This window comes from Antechinus flavipes, chromosome 2, assembly GCF_016432865.1.
Source record: "Antechinus flavipes isolate AdamAnt ecotype Samford, QLD, Australia chromosome 2, AdamAnt_v2, whole genome shotgun sequence".
Lineage (NCBI taxonomy): Eukaryota > Metazoa > Chordata > Mammalia > Dasyuromorphia > Dasyuridae > Antechinus > Antechinus flavipes.
The window spans coordinates 151462281-151484475 of NC_067399.1; the positions used below are offsets into that span (position 1 = coordinate 151462281).

Sequence of the window (22195 nt, forward strand, 5' to 3'; positions counted from 1 at the left end):
CATTTAAAGTTATCTTTAGAACAGCTCTTAGCCTAGGGGTAATCGTCCTCTCAGATCAGCCAGTTATCAGGCATTTATTCAGGCTTAGTGTGTCATAACATTGGGAATACAAAAAAAGGCATGGAGATTTGGCAAAGAAACAGAACTTCCCCTTGGAGAATCTGGGAAGCTTGCTTCCAAGCCACCCTTACAGAGAGACTATTGTGCGTGGATAGGCAATCTGTAACTAGTTCCTTTTAGCTAACCATATGTGAAAGAAGAGGATCTTTAGCTGTGGAATCATTAAAAAAGGTCTGACAGTCTTAGTTGTTACTTTCTTTGCCTCATTTGATTTTTGGAGGTGGATCTTGATGACTTTTTCATGGCATCTGGTAAAAGACCATTCTGTGAAGAGAATGGAAGAGTTTGGGAGTTTTGAAAAGTGAGGAGAGTGAACCACAGGAATCTGGGAGTAAGAGTGTTGGTTGGGTTTTGTAGCTATTTCTGAGGATCAAGGAACAACTTTTGGAAATGGCCTTTGGGACCCTAGCCCAGAGGTAGCTGAAACACATGTGTTTCTGTTCATCACATTGTATTTGAATATGAACTTGGTGGGACCAATGCTGTACAGAAACTGAACTAAATGTTGTGTTTATTCTCCCAGAGACAAAGGTGACCTAGGGGATATTGTCCTGAAAGTATTAAGTGGGATGTCTTATTCTCATCTATCTTTGAAATAGTCTTTGGAAAAACTAGTCTATGTTGAATGATTTAATTAAATAATACAGGGCATTATCAGTGAGGGAAAATATAGCTGGTAGGGGTTGAAAATGAAGGCAGTAGAGGAAACATTCCAATTTCTTAGAGCCCCAAAAGGAGAGAGAGCCAGAAAACACAAACATGATCTCTGCTCTAACAGAGCTCCCAATTTAATGGGGGAGACCAAAAACAAATAACTATGTACCTATAAAATATATAAGGGCAAATGGGAGATAATATCAAAGGTACGACACTCTGGGAAGAGGGACCTAGAAAGACATCTTGTGATGTAAGATTTGAGCTGAGTTTTGAAGAAAGCTAAAAAGTGGATTTGGGAGAGCATTCTAAGCATTGGGAACAGACAGTGAAAAGGAGACAAAATATGTGAGAGACAGTATGTAGACTTAAGTCACTGGATTGTAAAGTATGTGGAAAGGAGTAAATAATAAGATGGGAAGGAGCTAGCTGGGAAAGGCTTTAAAATTTTACATTTGATTCTTGAGGTAACAGGGAGCTATTAGAATTTATTTAATATGTATATGTGTGTGGGTATATGTAACATGATCAGATCTAAGGTTTTGAAATTCTAATTTGTAAGCTAAATGGAGAGTAGACAGGAATGGAAAGAGACTGAGGCAAGTAGATCAAACAGCAGGCTATGGCAAGAATCCAGTCGTGTGATGATGAAGATTTGCATCTAGAGTCAGAGGAGAAAGGGACCATTATGTGAGATGTTATAAAGGTAACAAAGTAGGACTTGGCTTTGGAGGACGAGTGAGAGTGCAGAGTCAAAGATGGCAAAATAAGTTGTGGGCACGGATGACTGGGAAGATAGGGTTTGGTGTGGGAGAAGATAATTTCTACTTGGAGCATGTTGAGTTTGAGATGCCTACAGGACATACAATTTAAGATGTCCAATAGTCAGTTATTGGTATAAGACTGGAAGTAAAAAGAGAGATTAGGGCTGGATAGAGAGATCTGAGAATCATTTGTATAATGATAGGTAAGTTCCTGGGATTGCTGAGATAATTATGAGGAACAGCATAGAGGAAAAAAGATGGACAGTTCAGAACTAAGCTTTAGGAGGCACTTGTGGTTAGTGGGCATGACCTGGAAAAAGACATGGCAAATGGGTGAGAGAAGTGTCAGAGGAGAACCAGGAGAATATTGTCATGAAAGCCTAGAGATGAGGGAGTAAGAGATAGAAAAGGATGATCTTATCTGCTATTTCAGTGAAATTAGTAGATATTTCTATTTCTTTCTAGTAAGTCCACAAGCCAATAGAAAAATCCTGGCTTTCTGGAAAGAGGTGTAATCACTTAGCCCTGATCATTCTATATGGCATCTGGGCAACCAATCTTTTTGAAAGCAGTCTACACTAAAAACAAATTTATTAATGTCTTCCCACATTGTAAAAGTAGTGAGATACAGGCTGGACAACAATTAAATGAATTCTAATAGGTTGAATGGCCAGATTCAAAGAAGTAGAGTGAGTGCTGGGCATGGAGTCAGAAAGACCCAAGTTCAAATCCAGCACCAGATACTAATTTTGTGGCCCTGGGCAAGTCACTTAGCTTGTTTTACAAGCTTTCCTCATCAATAAAATGGGGATAATAAGAGCACCTACTTCCCAAGGTTGTTATGAGTTACAAATGAGATAATTATAAAATACTTAGCACTGTGTCTGGCACATAAAGGCTACATTACTGTTAGCTATTATTATTATTAATAGTATAATATAATTTTGGAAGGTCTCCAATGCAGTTATGGAGAGCTACGTTTAGCCCTATGCTATTTATCATTTTTATCAGTGACTTGGATAAAGGCAAAGATACTACATGACACTCATGGCTTGAGAAAAGATATCAGCATTTGGTATTTTTTTTTGCCAGGTGAATTTCAGAATATTCCCAGAACAATTCAAGTGAAAACAATTCCATTTTCTGGCATGGTGTGGTATATTATTCAGGTTTCACAGACATTTAACAGTAAGAGCAGCACAGATGACTCTGTAGATCTTCAATTTCATAGACGGCCCAATACCTCTTCTCCTTCACACTTTCCCTCTGGAACCTCCCAAACACTGAGCTAGCTCTAGAAATATGAGCATCATCCTTATTACCTATGTGTAAATCCTGTAAAGTACACTGCCACGTAAGCAAACTTATCCACAGCATTCAAAATTTCTCCATTTGCTGTACCTGATAGTTCCATGTAAGGATGACAGAGTTGGATGACAGAGAATTTGTTTTCTTGTTGTTGTCAGGCCAAAATTAGCACAAGCAGCAGAGAACTGATCCATCTTGTGCTGCATAATACGTTTGATGATGGAGTTAGGATTCAAAAAGAACTGGAGGTTAGAAAGTTGGACCACAAAATAATAGGATGAATTTTAGTGGTAAAATTTTAAAGTCTTATGCAAGGAATTTAAGAAATCAATTTCAAAATTACAAGATGATACAAGTATAGATAGAAACAATCCATCCCCCAAAAGTCTGGGGATTTTAGTGGACAGAAAGCTCAATGAGTCACAATGTGATTGGACATTCAGAAAAGCTAATAAAATCATAATCGGCATTAAGAGAGGGATAACATCTAGCTCTAGGAGGAACATTTTCTATGCCCTTTCTTCATCTCCTCTCCTTTTCCTCTCCAAAGTTTATCCTGTTGCTTAGAGTTGACTTCACAGCTTGACCACAACCAGTAAAAGGAAGTCATCACAATGCAAACCATTAGTGTTGGTACAGAGAATTTTGTGGCAGAAAATTACTATTTAGTAGGTTTCTCCATACCATCAGAGTAATAAAGTGGAAAATTATAAACTAGAAAAATTCTAAAATAAAATAAAGCTAAGGTTTGTCTTTCCTACTCTAAAGGACGGTGAAAGAAGAATGACTCAGAGATTTTACAGAAACTTGAGCCATTCTATGACTTATTTGATGACCTTCTGGGAAATGTCAATGCATTTTTCAAATGCTTTGAAATTAAACTTGGGTAAAATGCAGTTACAAATTCTTACTTTAAATTATCTTTCTTTTCCTCATCTAAAAATTTCCATTATGAGGGGGAAGGAAACTGAAATCTTACTCAGAAAGAAGTCAAGGGAGGGTAGTTGTGCTTGTATGATAAGACTGTGTTAATTTCTTTATGACCTAAATAAATAAAAAGCATAATGAAGATTTTCAACGTCAAATAGCATTTGAGAGAAAAAACATCAAGATGTCTGCAAAAAGAAAATGCTTACAAGCCACATCATCTTAAATCACTGAAATCTCTTACTACAGCATTCTGAAGCTGGAAGGGTGAGATTTTAGGAAAGAATCATTAGAGATACTGTAATTTCTCCAATTGTTTTGCAGTTTGCTTCAATGAAAATTCGTCATCTGGTGAGAATGCATTGGATCTCACCCAAGTCTTGTCCTAACAGGAGATATGAGGAAACACAAGAGTTCATTTCTCTGGCTTAGATTTCTGCCTTTCCTTTTCCCAACCCCAACCTGCAAACACAATATTCTCTCAACACAAATAAATCAACTACCACTCCACCCAACACACCCAGCTTCTCTCCTTTTCCCCCTTTCCCTGTCTTCCCCCTCCCCTTTTCTATTGCCCTGCAACCGTTTTCTAAGCATGGAGCTCCCTGAGCATCACGAAAACTGTACTTTATAGTTTTATAGTGTGTGTGTGTGTGTGTGTGTATTGTTTTCACTGACAATAATATAAGATTAATTAGACATTTAATGACTGTATCTATTAAAGTTTCTTCAGACCTTTGTACCTTCAACTCCTTCACAGAAATTTACAAGTAAAAAATATAGGCACTGCTTGTTTAGTCATATCTGACTCTGAGACCCATTTTGGGGTTGTTTTAGCTAGGACACTGGAGTGGTTTGCTATTTCCTTCTCCTTCTCATTTTGCAGATGAAGAAACTGAGGCAAACAGGGTTAAGTGACTTGCCCAGGTTGACTTAGCTAGTGTTAGATGCCAGATTTGAACTCATGATGAGCCTTCCTCCAGTACTCTATCAACTATAATATTATAAAGTATCTGGAGATGTAGATTCAGACCTAAATGTTCGAGACCTACTCATTAAAAACTAGGTATTTTCTTATTAATGCTCCACCACATAAACTCAATCTATCTTAGGACACAATTTTCTTTTAACTATATTTGTTCTATTCTTTTTGAGTTCACATGTTATTTTCTTAAAGAACCAAAAGCAAAACAGAGAATAAGAAGCTGTTTTGGGGGTGTTATCTCTAATCAGCATACTCTCTGTCTCCTAATAATGGGTGAGCCTCTTCCCATTCTTCTTACTCCATCTTTTAAACCCTTTTCATTGTCCCACTTTTTTTTTTTTTAAAGAAATCTCAAGTTTCTGGACTTTAGACTTCCTAAAGCTAGTCTTGAAGTTCCATGCTAATTCCATTATATTTGTCCTTAAGTAACTATTCTTCCATCTTAAGTATTTATTTTGACATATCCATAGGTACATTCAGACTTTCTCATCCTATGCAATTCTTGTCAATGGCTTTTCATAAATCTTTCAGAGAAGCTACTCAAAAATATGAAAAGTTTCTCTTTTCTTTTAATATTTCCTGGATAACAGGGTAACGCCCAGTCCATCCATTGGTTTTTACTTATTCTTTCTACATTTCTAGAGCACCTTCTTTTCTGGTCTAGTGAAGTACTTAGTCTGAAATCCATTGATACTCATAATACATCTTTCTATTGTTCTTTATGGTCCTTAGGATTCTAATTCTTTTGAGGTCAAAACATTTAATGATTCACAGCCACATAGCATCATCAGAAGAATATTGTTATCACATAGATGGGCTTTGATGATCAGAACAAGTTAGGGTTTAGAAGTACCACTATTTCCAATCCAGCCTCAAATCTTCCTATTTAATTCTGGGCCTTGTAATATCTGTCCAAGATAGAAATACTGAAGGACTAATTCAGACTCTTCATCAGTTGTATATCATAATTTGGATAATAGATATTTCTTATCCATTTGGTTCTTTCCATATATATTCCTAGGTCAATCTCTTGTGAAAGAAGGTAAATCTCATGGAGGGAAACCAGCTGCATAACAACATCTGGAAAATTTTCTTACCTATAGATAATCCCTTCTATTTGAATTCTGCATAACATTTCTTCTCCAACACTGATGAACACATTTGGCAATCAATCAATAAATATTTATTAAATACCTATTATGGAGCCTAGCATAGAGCCAAGCCAACATACACCTCCTTTTTTAATGGCTCACTTGATACTCAGACACTTCCTGATCAAAATTATCTATAGTTGGAATCTTTCACAGATCCTTTCACGATTTAAAAACTGTGTAGGAGAAAAAGCTTTTAAGGCTGTTTTGTCTTAATCTTAGTCCTAATTTTTATCCTAGTTAATTAAGTGCCTATTATGTGCCAGGCACTATGCTAAGTGCTAGGGATAAAAAAGCAAAAGACAGTCCCTGTCCTTAAGGAGTTTGCAGTCTAATGGGGGAGACAATACATAAATAACTCTTTACAAAAAAGCAATATACAAGATAAATTAGATATAATTAATAGAAGGAAGGCAGAAGAACTAGAAGGGATTGGGAAAGATTTCCTACAGAAGGCAGAAAAAAACATATATATATGTATGTGTGTGTGTGTGTGTGTGTATATGGGGGGGCTCATGCAGGGGTGTAAGAACATTGGCAAGATGGGGATGGATCTAGTTTTTGAAAGCCAACAAAGCATTTATAGACTGCCTAGTATGTGCCAAACACTTAACAAATATTATCTTAGTTGATCCTTACAAGCATCCCAAGAGCTAAGTGCTGTTATTATCCTATAATTATTATTACAGCTGAGGAAGCTGAGATTGACAGAGGTTAAGTGGCTTTCCCAGGGTCCCAGAGGCCATATCTTAACTCATATCTTCCTGACTCTAAGTCTGGCCCACTCTCTACTATACCACCTGCTACTTCTAACACCTAAGTGTTATTTTCACTGATGACAATATAAGATTAATTAGACTTGACATTTAATGACTGTACCTATTTAAGTTTCTTCAGAGAGAGCCTTCTTGTATATTCACTCATCAACCACACAAGTTAAAGATAACAGTTATAAACTTTTAAAATTTATTTTGGGGAACACATACAACATTTAATTGTTTCAGGTATTTACGGGCTCAGATAGTTTTTAGAAAATGACTGATGACTACTTAAATGGTGTTTTGGCAGAACAAGAACAGTGTCTCCTTCAACATAAATCGTAGGGGACCAATATACAGACAGAGAGCACCATGGAGGTAGTTTACAGTTAGACACTTGGAGAATCACTGAGGTGAATTAGAAATACCAGTTCTAGTATTAGTACCTGAAATGCCACTGCTTGTTAATAATAAATATCCTACAGTCTGTAACTTCAAGAAGAGTGGAGAGGAAATTTTGGGAACTCAAGTCCAGTTTCAGCTAGAACAAAAAAACTTCACAAAGTTAGTTTTTGATGCTTCAAAACATTTCCCTTGATTTCCCTATAGCACTGACATTGTTCCAGTTATCAACCTAGCTTAGTCACAGACCTGGCTCAATGCAGCAATACATTCACTTGGACAAGGAAGATGGTGCCAGAGGAAGGGAAGGAACACTCAGAAAGTCTGAAAACTCAGTGATCCTTCGAGGGAAGAATTTTGGTTGAAAAAAAAAATCCCATATAAGTAAATATATTTCTACTATCCATTAATGCTCAGGATTATACTCATTATTTAGTTTCTTGTAACCAGTGGCACACAAGATGAAGATGCAATTCTACCATTTTATATGGTGTCTTCCCTAGAGAAAGGAGAAGTGTTTGTAATCATGACTTCTGATGAGAAAAGAATTAAATCCAAAACCAGATCTGGTAAGCATTTAGCAGGGCAGGTCTCTGGAAAAACTGATTTTGAATATACAGAAGAGGTAACTAGTTTCAATTCTAAGGTTCACTATAAACCACCCTTAGGATTAGTCTATTTTACTGGAACATAATTTTCATTTTGTCAACCCACAGGGAAGACACAAAAAAACCATCAAGATCTATGTTACCTCTTCACTAACTTCTCCTGGGAGTAGGTAGAGAAGTTAGGGTTAACTATGAAAGTAAACAAGCAGATACAATTCACATGTCATAAGGGGGGCTTCACAGTATTAGAAAAGCTGAGGAAATCTGTCAGTGCACCCTCCTTTTCACAATGCTTTACTAGCTGTGGGGGTCCTGACCATCTACTGACTGAAGAAAACTGGCCTAAATTGCTCACCACTCTTCTGTCCACATAAAACTAGTGTGAGGTGAAATAATCTTTTAAGGAAAGGAAAAGTGATCTAGGGGTCACACAATGCTCTGCAAGAAGAGCTAGAGAAGTGTATCTTGCTATCAAGTATGGATTATATGGACACTGTACAAGTTACACACGTTCAAACTTGGGTTAAAAATGCATTCTGGACTGAATAAAACAAAGCAATTGATTGCTCACACACTGCCATCAATGTAGGTATCCTTAGATCAGTAGAAATTGTCCAAAACATAAATAGTGAAATCTCTGTTAAAAATCAAATCATAATAAATTAGGATTTAATGAACATAATTGGGAAATGTTTACTTGGCTATTCACCAAATTGTTCCCAAATGTTGTTCAATAGAAGACAGAGTCACACAAATTCCACAAAGGTGTTGGGTTCTCATGGAGACTGTAGCAACTCTTGTGGAAACACTTCCAGAGTGTTATCACTGACCCCTCATTAAGGTGCTCAAGGGCTCTTCTCAAAAAAGGGCTGTGGCAATGTTCTCCAAATTAAGGCTCGAGGGAGTGCCTCAGGCACTAAGAGACTTTGTTCTGTTGTCTGTTGAGGGAATCAATGTAGTGAAAAGTGGCTCCCAGAGCCCAACTGGTTTCGATATCATCAATTTTCCGAGCCAGCTTAAAGAAAAAAAAGAGAGAAAAAGATTATGTTAAGAAGTATGGTTAAAGGTGATATTACGAGAGAGATCATGGTCAAAAGTTATGTTGAGAACATGTGGTACAGGAAGTAAAATGCTGGATTTGGTGTCCCGACGACCTAAATTCAAATCCCACCTCTGACATGGTATCATTCTGGGCAAATCATGATTTTTTTTTTTAAAGCCTCAATTTCCTCATCTGTAAAGTGAGGGGGCAAGGACTCTGAAGTTTCTTCCAGATCTAAACTCCTCACCAGAACTTATGCTAAAATAAGATACATATAGGATAATCACATCTGATTTCTACAGTCAACATATCTTAACAAGTCGTGCTAGAAATGGAATAACTCTGAAGTGTGATATGATCACATTATCATGTAGCTTACTCTTACGTTTTCTTTTAACAAACCAGCCCTTAATCATTTAGAAAAGTTTATCCATCAAATAAGATTTAATTTATAAAAAGTTTATTCATTAAAAATATGTAACCTTAGTAAATTTTATTTCTTCTTTTACAAAGAAAATATGCTTAACTTTGCACATGAGACAATCAGCTCATCTTGAAAGTACTCCTGTTAGTAGGAACTTCTTGGAGTTTTTAATATTTGGTATAGTCAGAATTTAATATTACTATAACAGTTAAAAGTTCTTTTGAGTTCTTGTAGCTATTGGGTGTGGTTTTTTTTTAAAATGAAATTTATGTTACTGTTCTTTTCAATTAGCATAATTAATTATGTTGAAGATTTCAGTGGTGGAATTACAGCTGTTATAATTCTGCTGTAAAGTATCATAGTGCTATTTTTGAAGTTCTCAGGATTACAAAAGTAGCAGATTCCTACCTTAAATACTTTGGTTTTTGGAAATCCAAATTCTTGAAGTAGCAAACTAATATAGGTAAGGTCCATACAAATAAAAGGATTCTTCTGTGGGTTAACTTCCATGGTTCTACAAACTTGGGAGAATTAAAAAAAAAAAATTACCCTCTATTTCATAGTTTTGAAATGGTTTAACCCAAGAACAGGAATTAGTTTTTTTTTTTAATTGATATAATACATAGTGAAGAAAGTCAAATCTTTCACATATTTTCTCTCTTTACTGTGACTCTACATGATTTTAAAAAGTCACTGTGAATACCATCTACTTACATTGCACAAGCAACACATGTCTAGCTCAGAATAATTTGAGACCAGCTACCAAAAAAAGTCTTTTGGAGATTTCCTTCTATTAAGGGTTACTGATAAAACAGAAGAAAAGAATCATAGTATATGACACAGAAGGAAAAAGCAACTTAATTTAAAAATCTTAGAAAAATTTTTTTTTGTGGGGAGAAGACATTAAAGATCTCATTTTAAATTAAGAATGATAACATAAAATGACAGCCAATTAAAAGCATATTTAAATTTAAATTTTAATTCCATATTACAATTAGTATAAGCCAGGAGAGATAAAGAGAAGAAAAGGAAGAAAGGGAATGACTGAGGGGAAAGGGCACAGAGAAAAATGAAAAGACAGAAAGGGATAGCTTGAGTGAAGAAGGGATTTAAAAGGGGAAGAAGAAAGAGGAAAAACAAACCAGGAGGGGACAGGGAGAAAAGCCTTAGTAAGTTAAGTACTGGATAAGTACTTTTATGAAATTCAATTACTGAAACTTCTAGCTTCTAAGAAAGAATATTTTTATTATTTCATTTTGTTAATTATGATCGCAATTCTGTTCATAGTTCTTTAGTCTGCATAGTCTGTATTAAGTAATTTTTAAGCTATGATATTCAAGAAAGTATGCTCTGTACTGTCCTGACAAAGACCAGCACACTGTTAAAATGGCATGTCCTTTGCTTTTTAATATATTTATCAAAACCAATTGATAGCATATCTTCAACGAACTATTCTTGAGCCAATGGTATTTAAAGGCTCCTAGCAACCAAAACAATAATATTGTGTCTGCTTAAAAATAGATTTTGCTTTTAGGTCTATTATATTATTAAGAAAATTTAAGAAATCATAAAAATAATAATTACAATTCATAAAGATATCATTGAAGTCCCAATTATAATATCCCACATATTCCTAATGCATATGGGAAGACAGCTTCAAAACTTAAAATAAAGACCTTCTTAAACTGTTACATTGACTTGGCTTCCTTTGAACACACCATTTATATACACAATTTTAGTCATACTGATATTCCACTAGATCATCCGTAGGCTCCTTGTTGAATGTATTGTTTGTCTAGCACTCCTTTGCCTTTATGTCTCGGGGAACTTGCTCTTAAGTGTTTCTATCCCTGAGATCAAGCATTTTTAAAAACATATTTTCTGACAAGGTGCTAGTTGTGAACATTGGATGTTTTTTCTACTATTATTTAGTTGGTGTGAAATGTCTTGAGGATAGGAGCTTTTTTTTTTTTTTTTAACTTTTTCTTTTTATCTCTAGTGCATAATAGTGTCTGGCACTTAACAATAAATAATAAATAAACAAATAAATATTTAATAAATGCTGTTGGACTGAGAAGTGAGTTTCTGGAAAAACATTAAGAAACAAACTTATGCATTACAGTGTCAAATCTGGTCTTTTCTAGACCAGACTATGTTTTAACATAACAAATTGATCAGACTGTGCAATGCCAGGGAGAAGAGGTTTTCTCCATGGGCACACCAAGTGGGGAAAAAAACCCCCACCTTTTAGTCAGAGAATACATATCAGGATGGCACTGCCATTGCCATGAATTCTCTAATGCCCTGAGGCAAGGGGATGGGACTAAAATATGAATGGCTGACACACTATTCCCCTAGTGTGTCGTACTATAAATTGGTAGGATCCTATAGGTCCCAAGTACAGTAGAGGAAAGGAAATTTATAGGCTTCCGAAATATATGATGTTTCATGTTTTTTACGGGACAAAATAACCTTGTCTTATATTTGGTAAACTGCCCATTTGACTGCTTTCTTGAGGAATGAAAGAATTTTGAACTTTTCCACAGAGACATAGATCTAGGCAGAAGAGTGATAGGAAAAACTCAAACTAAATCAAGAGGGCTGATGATTAAATTTTCATCATAAACATTTACAACCTCAAAACCAGCAAACGCCACAGTCTAGGTCTTAAGTTAATATTTTATCTTATCAATACTTAACAAAGTGATGAAGAAAATGTTAATACATATTAATCTTAAAAGTACATCATCAAAATATATTCATCAATCATTTAAAGACACAGAAAGATATTGAACTTACAGATGACAAAGCTGGGAAAAATAATGACTATTTTGAAGGACAAAAATAAAATCCAGGAAAATCTCAAAAGGCCACTATCATAGGCCAAATAGATTCAAGAAACTAAATGAAAAATTATAGTACTAGGAAAACATAGTTGGAATGCCAATGATAAAAAAAGGCTTAGGGGTTTAAACTGACATCAAGCTTAAGAGTCGAGTGAAGCTGTTTATTAAAAATGCTAATAAATCTTAGGTTGGATATTGGAGTACTGAATTTGTAATATGTGAGGATAAATGTTCTGCTTTCAACTGATAGCATATTTTGAGTACTGTACTCAAGTCCAATTGCTATACTTTATAGAGCCTTTGTTAAGGTCAAATAGAAGCAGTCATCTAGACAGTGAGGGATCTAGAAATCATTTTATGCAATAAGTAGTACAAACCATTAGGAATATTTAGTCTGGGGAAAAGGGGAACAGCTCTAAAACTATATTTGAAGAGCTGTTGCTCTTTTTGTTATAATTCTATAAGGCATAAAAACTAGGATTTATAGGTAGATTGGTCCAACCTAAGAAAGAACATTCTAATAGGTATCTAGAAAGTGGTGATTTAAAATGTTCTTGAAGATTCAATATATAAATTGTATGTCATATGTATGTTAATCTAGAAGAGATTTATAGGGCAATTTCTTCAGGACCGAGTTTAATTTTAACACAAATAAGATTCCTACAAACTCCAAGATTCTTTGTGTTCTGGAGGTCAGATAAAATCCAGTCAAGGACTAGGGTTTTCCACCATTGCTCTAGTGACATTACTCACTGTTGGCATCCAACCACGGACAATTATAAATTAGTTATTTTATACAGTTGAAGATGATTATGCTGGCTTTTCTTGAAAGCCAAAGTACATTTAATTCAGTACTATTATTGAAAGTCTATATCCTTTTTGATATGAAAGTATACCCCTTTAAGTGAATAAAATCTTAAAAGAAATGACATTTAACATTCTTCAAATGGGGGCATTTAATATTTGGTGAATTAAAATGAAACTGAATTTTGGAATATACACATGAAAAATTTCAAAACTGCAGTTGCAGATATGAGCATCTGGAACCTAACAATTAGTTAAAGGAACATTTCTGACTCAAACACAACTAAATTCTGTGCCATAAAGATGTATGATATGATGGCACTCTCTTAACAAATGACCGTCCTTTGTATACCTGTATGAACAAACAACTTTTATACTGAATTTAATACAAAATAACAGAAAATATTGAAATTTATAACCAATCTTATATCTGATACTGTGAATAATAATTATTAGAAAGATAGTGTGGGTCTAGTGGACAGAATCAAGAATGAAGTATCTAGAATATTAATTCTAGCTGTGGGACTGCCTTCCATATTGATATTGAAATTGTATTTTGTGTCCTACGCAAAAGGCTTAACTTTACTTACCATATTTTGCTGCAATTTCAAAGTCTTCAACTGTGAGACTTCCTCCTTTCTCCTTATCTATAAAAAAATAAAATTGTTAATTTTTAGAAAGATTCTGGATTCCAGATCATCACACAAAGGAATTTGTGATTTCATAAGCTAGGGAATGTTCTATAATGGAAATTCCTTCTATGACTTAGCAAGTTAAGTCCTCTCTGGAGTCAGTCATCTAACAAGTTATATGACTTGCTGAAGTTCACACAGTTCATGTCAAATAAGTTTTGAAATCAGGTTTTCCTGAGTCCAAACCCAGCATTCTAATCATTATGCCATGCTGCAAAACACAGAAATGCTAAATTGTACTCTGTAGTGCTGTAATTTGACTTGCCCCAATGTTTTTAAAATTTCACAAAACTATTACTGTAATTATCCTTACCTGTTTAAACTTTTTGGATTGATTGGTGCTGATAATTGGAATCTATGGAAACTGCTGTTGTATTTACTTAATTACAATCTTTTTTTTTTTAAACAATAGAGACTCATGAATGTTTTGCATTCTTTACAGGATCATGAAGGAAAAGAAAAGGAAGGGTACTTTGATTACAAAAATGTCAGCCAACGGAGGAAAATCACAAATCAGCTACTTTCTTATTCTATGTATAAATAAAATTCTAAATCTGGGTTCATAAAAAATTCTTTAGTTCAAGAAGGTTGTTCCTTAGCTGTGGAACAGATTTGGTGGTAGCCTTCTGGAATAATTTTCCTGAGTCTAAAAAACAAACCCAGTAAACACATTTGGCTGTTCTCTTAAAAACGTTCCTTGGAACAGGAAGATCTCTTTCATGGTATTCTGTAGAATGAGAGCAGGCATTAAAAGCTTGATTCATTTCCCTTTGGAAGGTTCCTGAGAAGACTAGAGGTTTTATTCTGAGGTCATTCAACTGATTTTTTAAACAATCATGTTTGGCTTTATACCTTCACTATTGTCACTTTCAAGGGAGTGACCTTGAGAACTTCTTTATACAATCTAAAGATGACACTGTTTAAAATATGAAGCCCCTCTTTGGGAAATGGCTTTGGAGCCTTTGGCACAGTTTTCTATCTTTAGTGGCGGTAAACAGTTGAATTTTGGAAATTATCCAGAGTTTATTCAAAGCTAAGTTTGATAATCAAATTAAGTAAGTAATACCATTTTTGGTTAAAAATAAATGAGGTGTGACTCTTGTATTTGTATGTGTACATGTATTTATGTACACATGTACACACATATATTTTACTAGACCTGTGAGTTTTGGGAGAAGTAAGGATTTATTGGTCAAGAATTTAATGCAGATAAGTACTTCCTCTGCAAATCATAGTGGTACAAAGTTGTTTGGGGCACCAAGAACTTAAGTGACTTCTTGTCCAGAGTGAAATCAATTTTCAAACAAGATAAAAGAACACAGAACTAGAAGAGACATTAGAGACCATTTAGTCCATAAGCTCTTAACAGATGTCCCAACTGGATTGTCAATTGATTTCAGAGGGTATACGAACTTAGATGGAAAAAAAAACAACACCAAAACTTTTCCCAGTATAACTGATTTCTTTTGCAATTCTATGCCTTTTACTTTATACATTTAAAAACATTATTCTGAGAGGGGATTCTGAAGGTACCAGACTGTCACAGGAGTTCATAATTGAAAAGGCTAAAAACTCCTAATTCTAGTTCTCTCTTATTTCATAGGTTCAGAGAGAAACAGTACCAGAATCAAGGTTGCCTGGGTGGTTCATTGCACACCCAGGATCCAACCCAGATACTGAGACTCCAAATCTAGGACTCTTTCCAATTTTAAGATTGTTTTGAAGAGTGGTTACATCATTGCAATTAACTGTATAGCTTGCCAAAGTGAGAACATTAATTTGGATTGATAAATTGGCTCTACTTTTCCAGGGGGAGGGGGATAGTTTCATTATATTCTTATACCCTGAGGAGCTGAACTCAAATAGAGATCAAATGTTTTGCTGTTGTCGTTTTAATATATATTTCCTAGAACATGAAAAATAAACGGATTAAGGGGCAAACAATATGCATTCCTTTATGATGATACTATACCAACTGTAGTTTATGCTATAGTTTCATAAAATTTTTAGTTTGGGATATAAACAAGGGGACATGCTTTTTCTTCCTCCAACTTCCAAACCATCTATCCACCCATCCTGACAAAACACAGGGTAATGATAGAAATATGTATAAGCTGTCTTTCTTTTTCTACCACCACTTATCATCCCATATTTTAACCAACATAGTCAAAAATTGGCAAAGGACACATATGGTATTTTGAAGTTTATAAATCTCTTATAAAGATTTTATATGTTACCCCATTGGAAACAGCCTTGTGAAGTGAGCACAAAAACATCTCCCCCATTTTACAAATGAAAAAGTCAAGGCTCTGAGAAGGTTGAATAACTTAACAGATGCTTACACAGCTAGATGCAGGATTTGAAGCCAGATCTTCCTGACTCCAAGTCTATTATCCTATCAGTTACATCTCAAGAAATCCAGGTTATCCTATTTTCAAAAGAATCTTCAGGAAGAAATGGAAACTAAATAGGAGAATATCTCATAGACTATTCTTGGTGAGGTGAATAAAAGAAATTGATTGAAACATATCATAGAACATTTTGTCATTTTGTGTTTTAATCCTTCTGATAATTATCTGCAAACAGACCACCTAAAAAACAATTGCATTTTTCATTATGCCATCTGTTGCAGAATATAAAGACACAGAGATTTCTACAAATAACTCTAAGACCCTCCAAGTTAAATCAACATATCTTTCTATATGTGATGGCTTCAATCCAAAAGCAAAAACAAATGAGAGTGAAAATATGTTGACAAATATAGCTCAGGGATAAGGAATTAGAGAGGTCAAGGACTTGCATAGTATACAGAAGTCACATGTCTATATATACTTTTTTGGGGGGGGAGGGAAGGGAAAGAGGAAACATTCCTAAGGCACTGGATATGTAAAGAACTGAATAATATCACAAAAATTGAATCTGACTAAATTTTAAAATAGGACATAGGACAATGTATTACTGATGTGGGAATTATTCCTGATTCAGCAATTCATGTATGGTCAAACTACTGACATGTTAGAGCAAAAATCTAAATCAACATAAAACTAAAAGAATAAAAACAAAAAAGATATAATATGCAGTTAAATCTCTGACTTGTCTTATTTAAATATACTAACTACTCTAATCAGGAAATAGGAAAAGAATAGAAAAAATGTTAACATTGATTTAAGCTTTTTCATATAGATATTTAATCAAATGTTATAATGAGGAAAAAAATGCTCAAAAGCTTCAAGTCTTAAAACACAACTCACTTGGGAAATAGAAAGGTATGGCAACCACAGGCAACAATGATTTAGAATATAAACTTGTTTTATAAAGTTGTTTAGAGGAAGTTGGTTGCCATTATTGGTTCATGTAAGAGTGAGGAGAAGTAGAGAGGAAAATCAGTTTAAAGAAAGTTTGGTAAATGTCATTCTGAGGGCATTTCTTTTTCTTTTTCTTGCTGAGGCAATTGGGGTTAAGTGACTTGCCCAGGATCACTGAGGTAAGGTTTGAACTCAGGTCCTCCTGACTTCAGGGTTGGTGCTCTATCCACTGCGCCACCTAGCTGTCCCGATTTGATTTTTCTTATGCAGCACAATAAATGTGGAAATATGTTTAGAAGAAATGCACATGTTTATACCCTTTGATCCAGCAGTGTTTCTACTGGGCTTATACCCCAAAGAGATACTAAAGAAAGGCAAGGGACCTGTATGTGCCAAAATATTTGTGGCAGCCCTGTTTGTAGTGGCTAGAAGCTGGAAAATGAAAGGATGTCCATCAATTGGAGAATGGTTGAGTAAATTGTGGTATATGAATGTTATGGAATATTATTGTTCTATAAGGAATGACCAGCAGGATGAATACAGAGAGGACTGGCGAGACTTACATGAACTGATGCTGAGTGAAATGAGCAGAACCAGGAGACTATTATATACTTCAACAACGATACTATTTGAGGATGTATTCTGATGGAAGTCGATCTCTTCGATAAAGAGAGCCTTAATTGATCAAAGATGGACAGAAGCAGCTACACCCAGAGAAAGAACACTGGGAAATGAATATAAACTGCTTGCATTTTTGTTTTTCTTCCCGGTTTATTTATACCTTCTGAATTCAATTCTCCCTGTGCAACAAGAAAACTGTCCGGTTCTGCACAAATATATTGTATCCAGGATATACTGTAACCTATTCAACATGTAAAGGACTGCTTGCCATCTCGGGGAAGGGGTGGAGGGAGGGAGGGGAAAAATCGGAACAGAAATGAATGCAAGGGATAATGCTGTAAAAAATTACCCTGGCATGTGTTCTATCAATAAAAAGTTATTAAAATTAAAAAAAAAAAAAAAAAAAGAAATGCACATGTTTAACCTATATTGGAATTCTTGCTATCTAGAGGAGAGGGAAGGGAAGAAGGGTAAATGTTGAAATGTTTGAGTGTATTTTGAAAATAAAAAGCTATTATTAAAAAAAATCTCAAACAAGTCAATCTATAAGAAAATATTAAAATAATACAAGATTCATCAAAAGATAAAACAGAAATAATTTTGTTTGATGATCATTAATAACAAGTAAAACATAATAAATATGCATGCAAAGGAAAATATACAAAGTGGGTGAAGAAAACTGTCCAGACTATGAATATGCAGTTGTATAGACAATTTACAGAGCTCATTCATCAATATATAGTGACGGTATAAATGGACAATGAAATGGGCACAGATTTGAACAGGAACAGAGTAGGTTGTAAACTTTTGGGATGCTACACATATTCTTTAATTAGCCTAATTAGTGTAGGGGCTTCTAGAAACAAATGTCCATTTCTTTAATAACAATCTCTGTCTCCCTCCTCCCCTCTTCTCTCTGACTTTATCTCTGTTATTCAGTTTCAGTCTCAGTCTCTCTCTCTCTCTCTCTCGTTAAAAGTCATAGAATATTTTAGATTCTAAAAGAACCACACTTAAGGACTGATCAAAGGGCAATATAAGGGTACATAAAAGGATGAACATATTTTAATATATGATAAACAAATAATTATGCTAAGAAAAGTCATGCAAAGATTGTAATCAAAGAAAAATCTGGGTGAAAAAGAAAGTTGGTTGCTCATGTGGCAAGATATGGTATTATGAAAATGTCAAAAAGAGAAGAAGGCTTTCAAAATGTTAGACCTCTTATGGAATATTTAGATAGGAATCTCACCGTAGGTGGGATGCTTTGTAATGTTGAAAGAATACTCACATTAAGATCATAATTCCATCCAAGTATTGCATATTTCAGAGCTATTTGAAAATTCTGGGACAGATGGTAATTTCACGTAATCATTCAAATTCTTATTTGTTCCCAATTCCAAGCACTATATTTTAATTTGGATTTTAGTTGGAAAAAAAAAAAAAAAGACCAGGCTCACCATTTTATTTTTTCCAGTTCATCTGACTTTATAAGCTCTGCCTAAGTTTTATTTTCTACAAAATTGAGATCAAAACTCTTAACCATTAAATTTTGTCTCTATATCATTTTGAATTTTTCAGAACAAACTAGTAGTATTGAGCAAGGTGGTCCCTTCCATGGCAAGTCTTTCTTAGACTGGAGAGGCTTGAGTCATAATCAGATAGGGCGCAGTGGTGATGCAAAAAATAAATTACATTTGCACAGTGCTTTAAAGTTTGTAAATTCTTTCCACAGAAAAATGATGCCTAATCCCTCCAATTAAAATAAGGTGGAGACAGTGATGCTCTATCCAAGGTGTTTGTCCCTAAGGCAAGGTTGAGATACTGCTTTAGCTAAGTTCCATGGAAATTTGCTAGATTTGGGTTCAATTTATAGCATAAAGCTCACACTCCTCTCTTAAAGAAAAATGTAATATAAGTAGCAGGTATCTTTTAATATAAAAAGAAGTGATGGTTTTAGTGGTGTCAAAGAACCCATTAATTTCTAGAAGCTAATTGAGTTGCTCCTTAATTCAGAATTATGACACCACAGGCAGTCCTGGTATAGTGAGTAGAGAGAATCACCTGGATTCTGGTTTCTAATTGTTCCTGATGACACAACAGCTGTTTGATTCTGGGCAAATTACTTAAATGATTTCGATTCACAACACCTAGCAATTCTCTAGGACTAAAAATGGTGCAGAATGTGCTGACCTACATGGGTAGGCATTTGCTCATTGGAAATTCCCTATAAAATACCATATCTGGTCTACTGTTTCCCTCTCAGCCCTCCTCCCCCATAAAATTCTCTTAACAGTACTGTCTGTGATCGCTAAAATAGTTTCAAGAATATATCTAGGGGCAGCTAGGTGGCTCAGTGGATAGAGCACAAGCCCTGAAGTCAGGAGGACCTGAGTTTAAATCTGGCCTCAGATATTTAATACTTTCTAGCTGTGTGACCCTGGGCAAGTCACTTATCCCCAATTGCATCAGGGGAAAAAAGGAATATACCCATAATATTATCTCCTTGTTTCCTTTGACATTAAGAGTGAAAGAAAAAAAATCTTTCCAGGTCATTAAAAATATCTGATATTTGGAGACTAACTCTGCTATCTCTGGCACCAGTAAAGTGAACATGAAAACGATAAATAATGTTATCCTTACCTATGAGACCAACATTCGCTGCAAGATCATAATAGTAAGAAAAAGCATAAAAATCCAAGTTCTTGACTTCTTCAGTTTTATGTACCTTATTCTGAAGGATTTCTGATACTCTTTGAGAGCACAATTCATACAGGTGAACCCCTAAAAGCAAAGGAAAGATACAGCTGGTTTTGTTTTCTGAAAAATCACTAAGTACACATATATTTGAAGGCCTAATAGTCTTCTGCATATTTAATTTGTGAAGTCATTCAATTATATGTGAAACAAGACGCCAGACCTGCCAAAGAAAACTCTTAAGTTTCTTGTTTTTTTAATCAGTGCTGGAAATTACTAAACTGTTAAAAGATGGTGAAGAGAATAAATTCATAGTTTATTGGGCTGAGCGGATTTTCATTACCCTTGCTCCAAATAGAAAAAAATTCTAGATTGTATGGCTAGTGAGATGATGATAAATGACATCTTTTTGGAGCTTTAAGATTTGCAAAGAGGTTTAAATACTTTGATGTTCATAACAATCCTGTGAAGTAAAGTATCATAAATACTTTATGATATATGTATGATATATTATACATAAGAAAATTGAAACTCAGGGATATTAAGTGATTTACCAGTAGTTACACAGCCATTGTAAGTATCAGAGATGAGATCTGAATCCAGGTTTCTCTCTATTGCACTCTTCCCAACATTACATTATCTCTTACACTACCATCCATAAATGTGTAAAATTACTACCACTACTTGTTCTGAGAAAAGTCATTAGTGTGACCTCTTTATTCTCCCTTTTTCATATCACTCAATACCTTAATATTATAAACCTTTATTTTTGCCTCTACTAATGAAGTGGACTTTTTCCTCACCAAGGCCATCACCTTCCATGTGTACTTAATTCCATCCCTTTCCAGCTTCTTCAGTAGACTACTCCTACAGCCACCCCTCAACTTCAATTTTCCTCTATTACTGCTTCCTTGTCTGGTATGTAAAAACATGCCCAAGTCTCTCCATTTTCAAAGAAAACATCAGAGTCAACTATCACATTGAGCTACTATCCTATATTCTGCCTTTCTCAACCAGTTTCCTTGAAAAAGTCAGCTAGACTCATTATCTCTCTCATTTTCTCTAACTCCTCTGAAACAGCCATATTTTAATATATTACTCATAGCATATTGCTTTCTCAAAATTGACCAATTATTGCATAACTGCCAAATCTCAGTCCTATGTGACCTTTCTTGACAAAATGACTACCATTCTTCCTAGATATTTTCTACATTCTGCATTTTCAAGGATGTATTTTCTCTTGGTTCTTCCTTATCATGCTCACTAACAGTGGGTGTGCCACACCTTCTCTACACTCCCTTATTTGGTGACCTTATTAGTTCCAAAGGATATATTATCATCTCTGTACGGGTGACTCCTAGATATGGCTAGGTTTAGTCTTTTTCTTAACCTCCAGTTCTACATTACTCATTGTCCACTAGACATTTGACCTGGACTTCTCACAGGCACCACAAAATCAAAAGGCTCAAAGAAAACTCATTATCTTTTCTCCCAAACTCTAATCTCTTCTAATCTTCTCCCACTGATCTTTTAAACAATTCCTTATTACTATCAAGGGCATGAACTTTTAAGTCATATGGGTTTGCAACTTTGGTATCAGGTTTTTAACCTTGATATCATTCTTGTCTACTCACTATCACACAGCCCACATATCCAATCACTCAGATGTTAAATCTTATCATTTCTATCTCCCTCAAATTTATCATATCCAGCCCTTCCACAATTACTCTCATTTGGACTAATACCACAGTTTTTTAAATGGTTTCCTGCTTCAGGTCTATACTCCATACAACTTCCTAAGTGATTTTCCCAAAGCTTCTCTCTTACCATGTCACTCATCTAATCAAGAAACTCCAAGAGCTTTTTGTTGCAAAAATAAGGAAAGAATATAAATAAACTTGTTGGGGATAGGGACAATTTCACTTTTGTTTTTGTTTTCTTGACATAATGCCTGTTACAAGGTGAGAACTGAATAGGTCTTGTGAAGTGAAACAATAAAATTATACCATTCTGAAAGGGGATTAGGGGATTGGGAAAACAAGAATGAAGTTTCCAGAGCAATAGAGTCCTAGCAATAACCACTATAA

The 22195-nt window shown here is 34.9% G+C and overlaps 1 protein-coding gene across 1 annotated transcript in view; it reads right to left on the reverse strand.

Moving 5' to 3' along the window:
* Positions 1-6852: 6852 nt before the first annotated feature.
* ENTPD6 (ectonucleoside triphosphate diphosphohydrolase 6) overlaps positions 6853-22195 on the reverse strand; it is a 49867-nt gene continuing 34524 nt past the window's right edge. The window contains 4 exon segments of the mRNA XM_051975826.1: positions 6853-8692; positions 9552-9664; positions 13384-13440; positions 20055-20195. Coding sequence (XP_051831786.1) covers positions 8594-8692; positions 9552-9664; positions 13384-13440; positions 20055-20195 — 410 coding nt within the window. The 3' untranslated portion in view covers positions 6853-8593.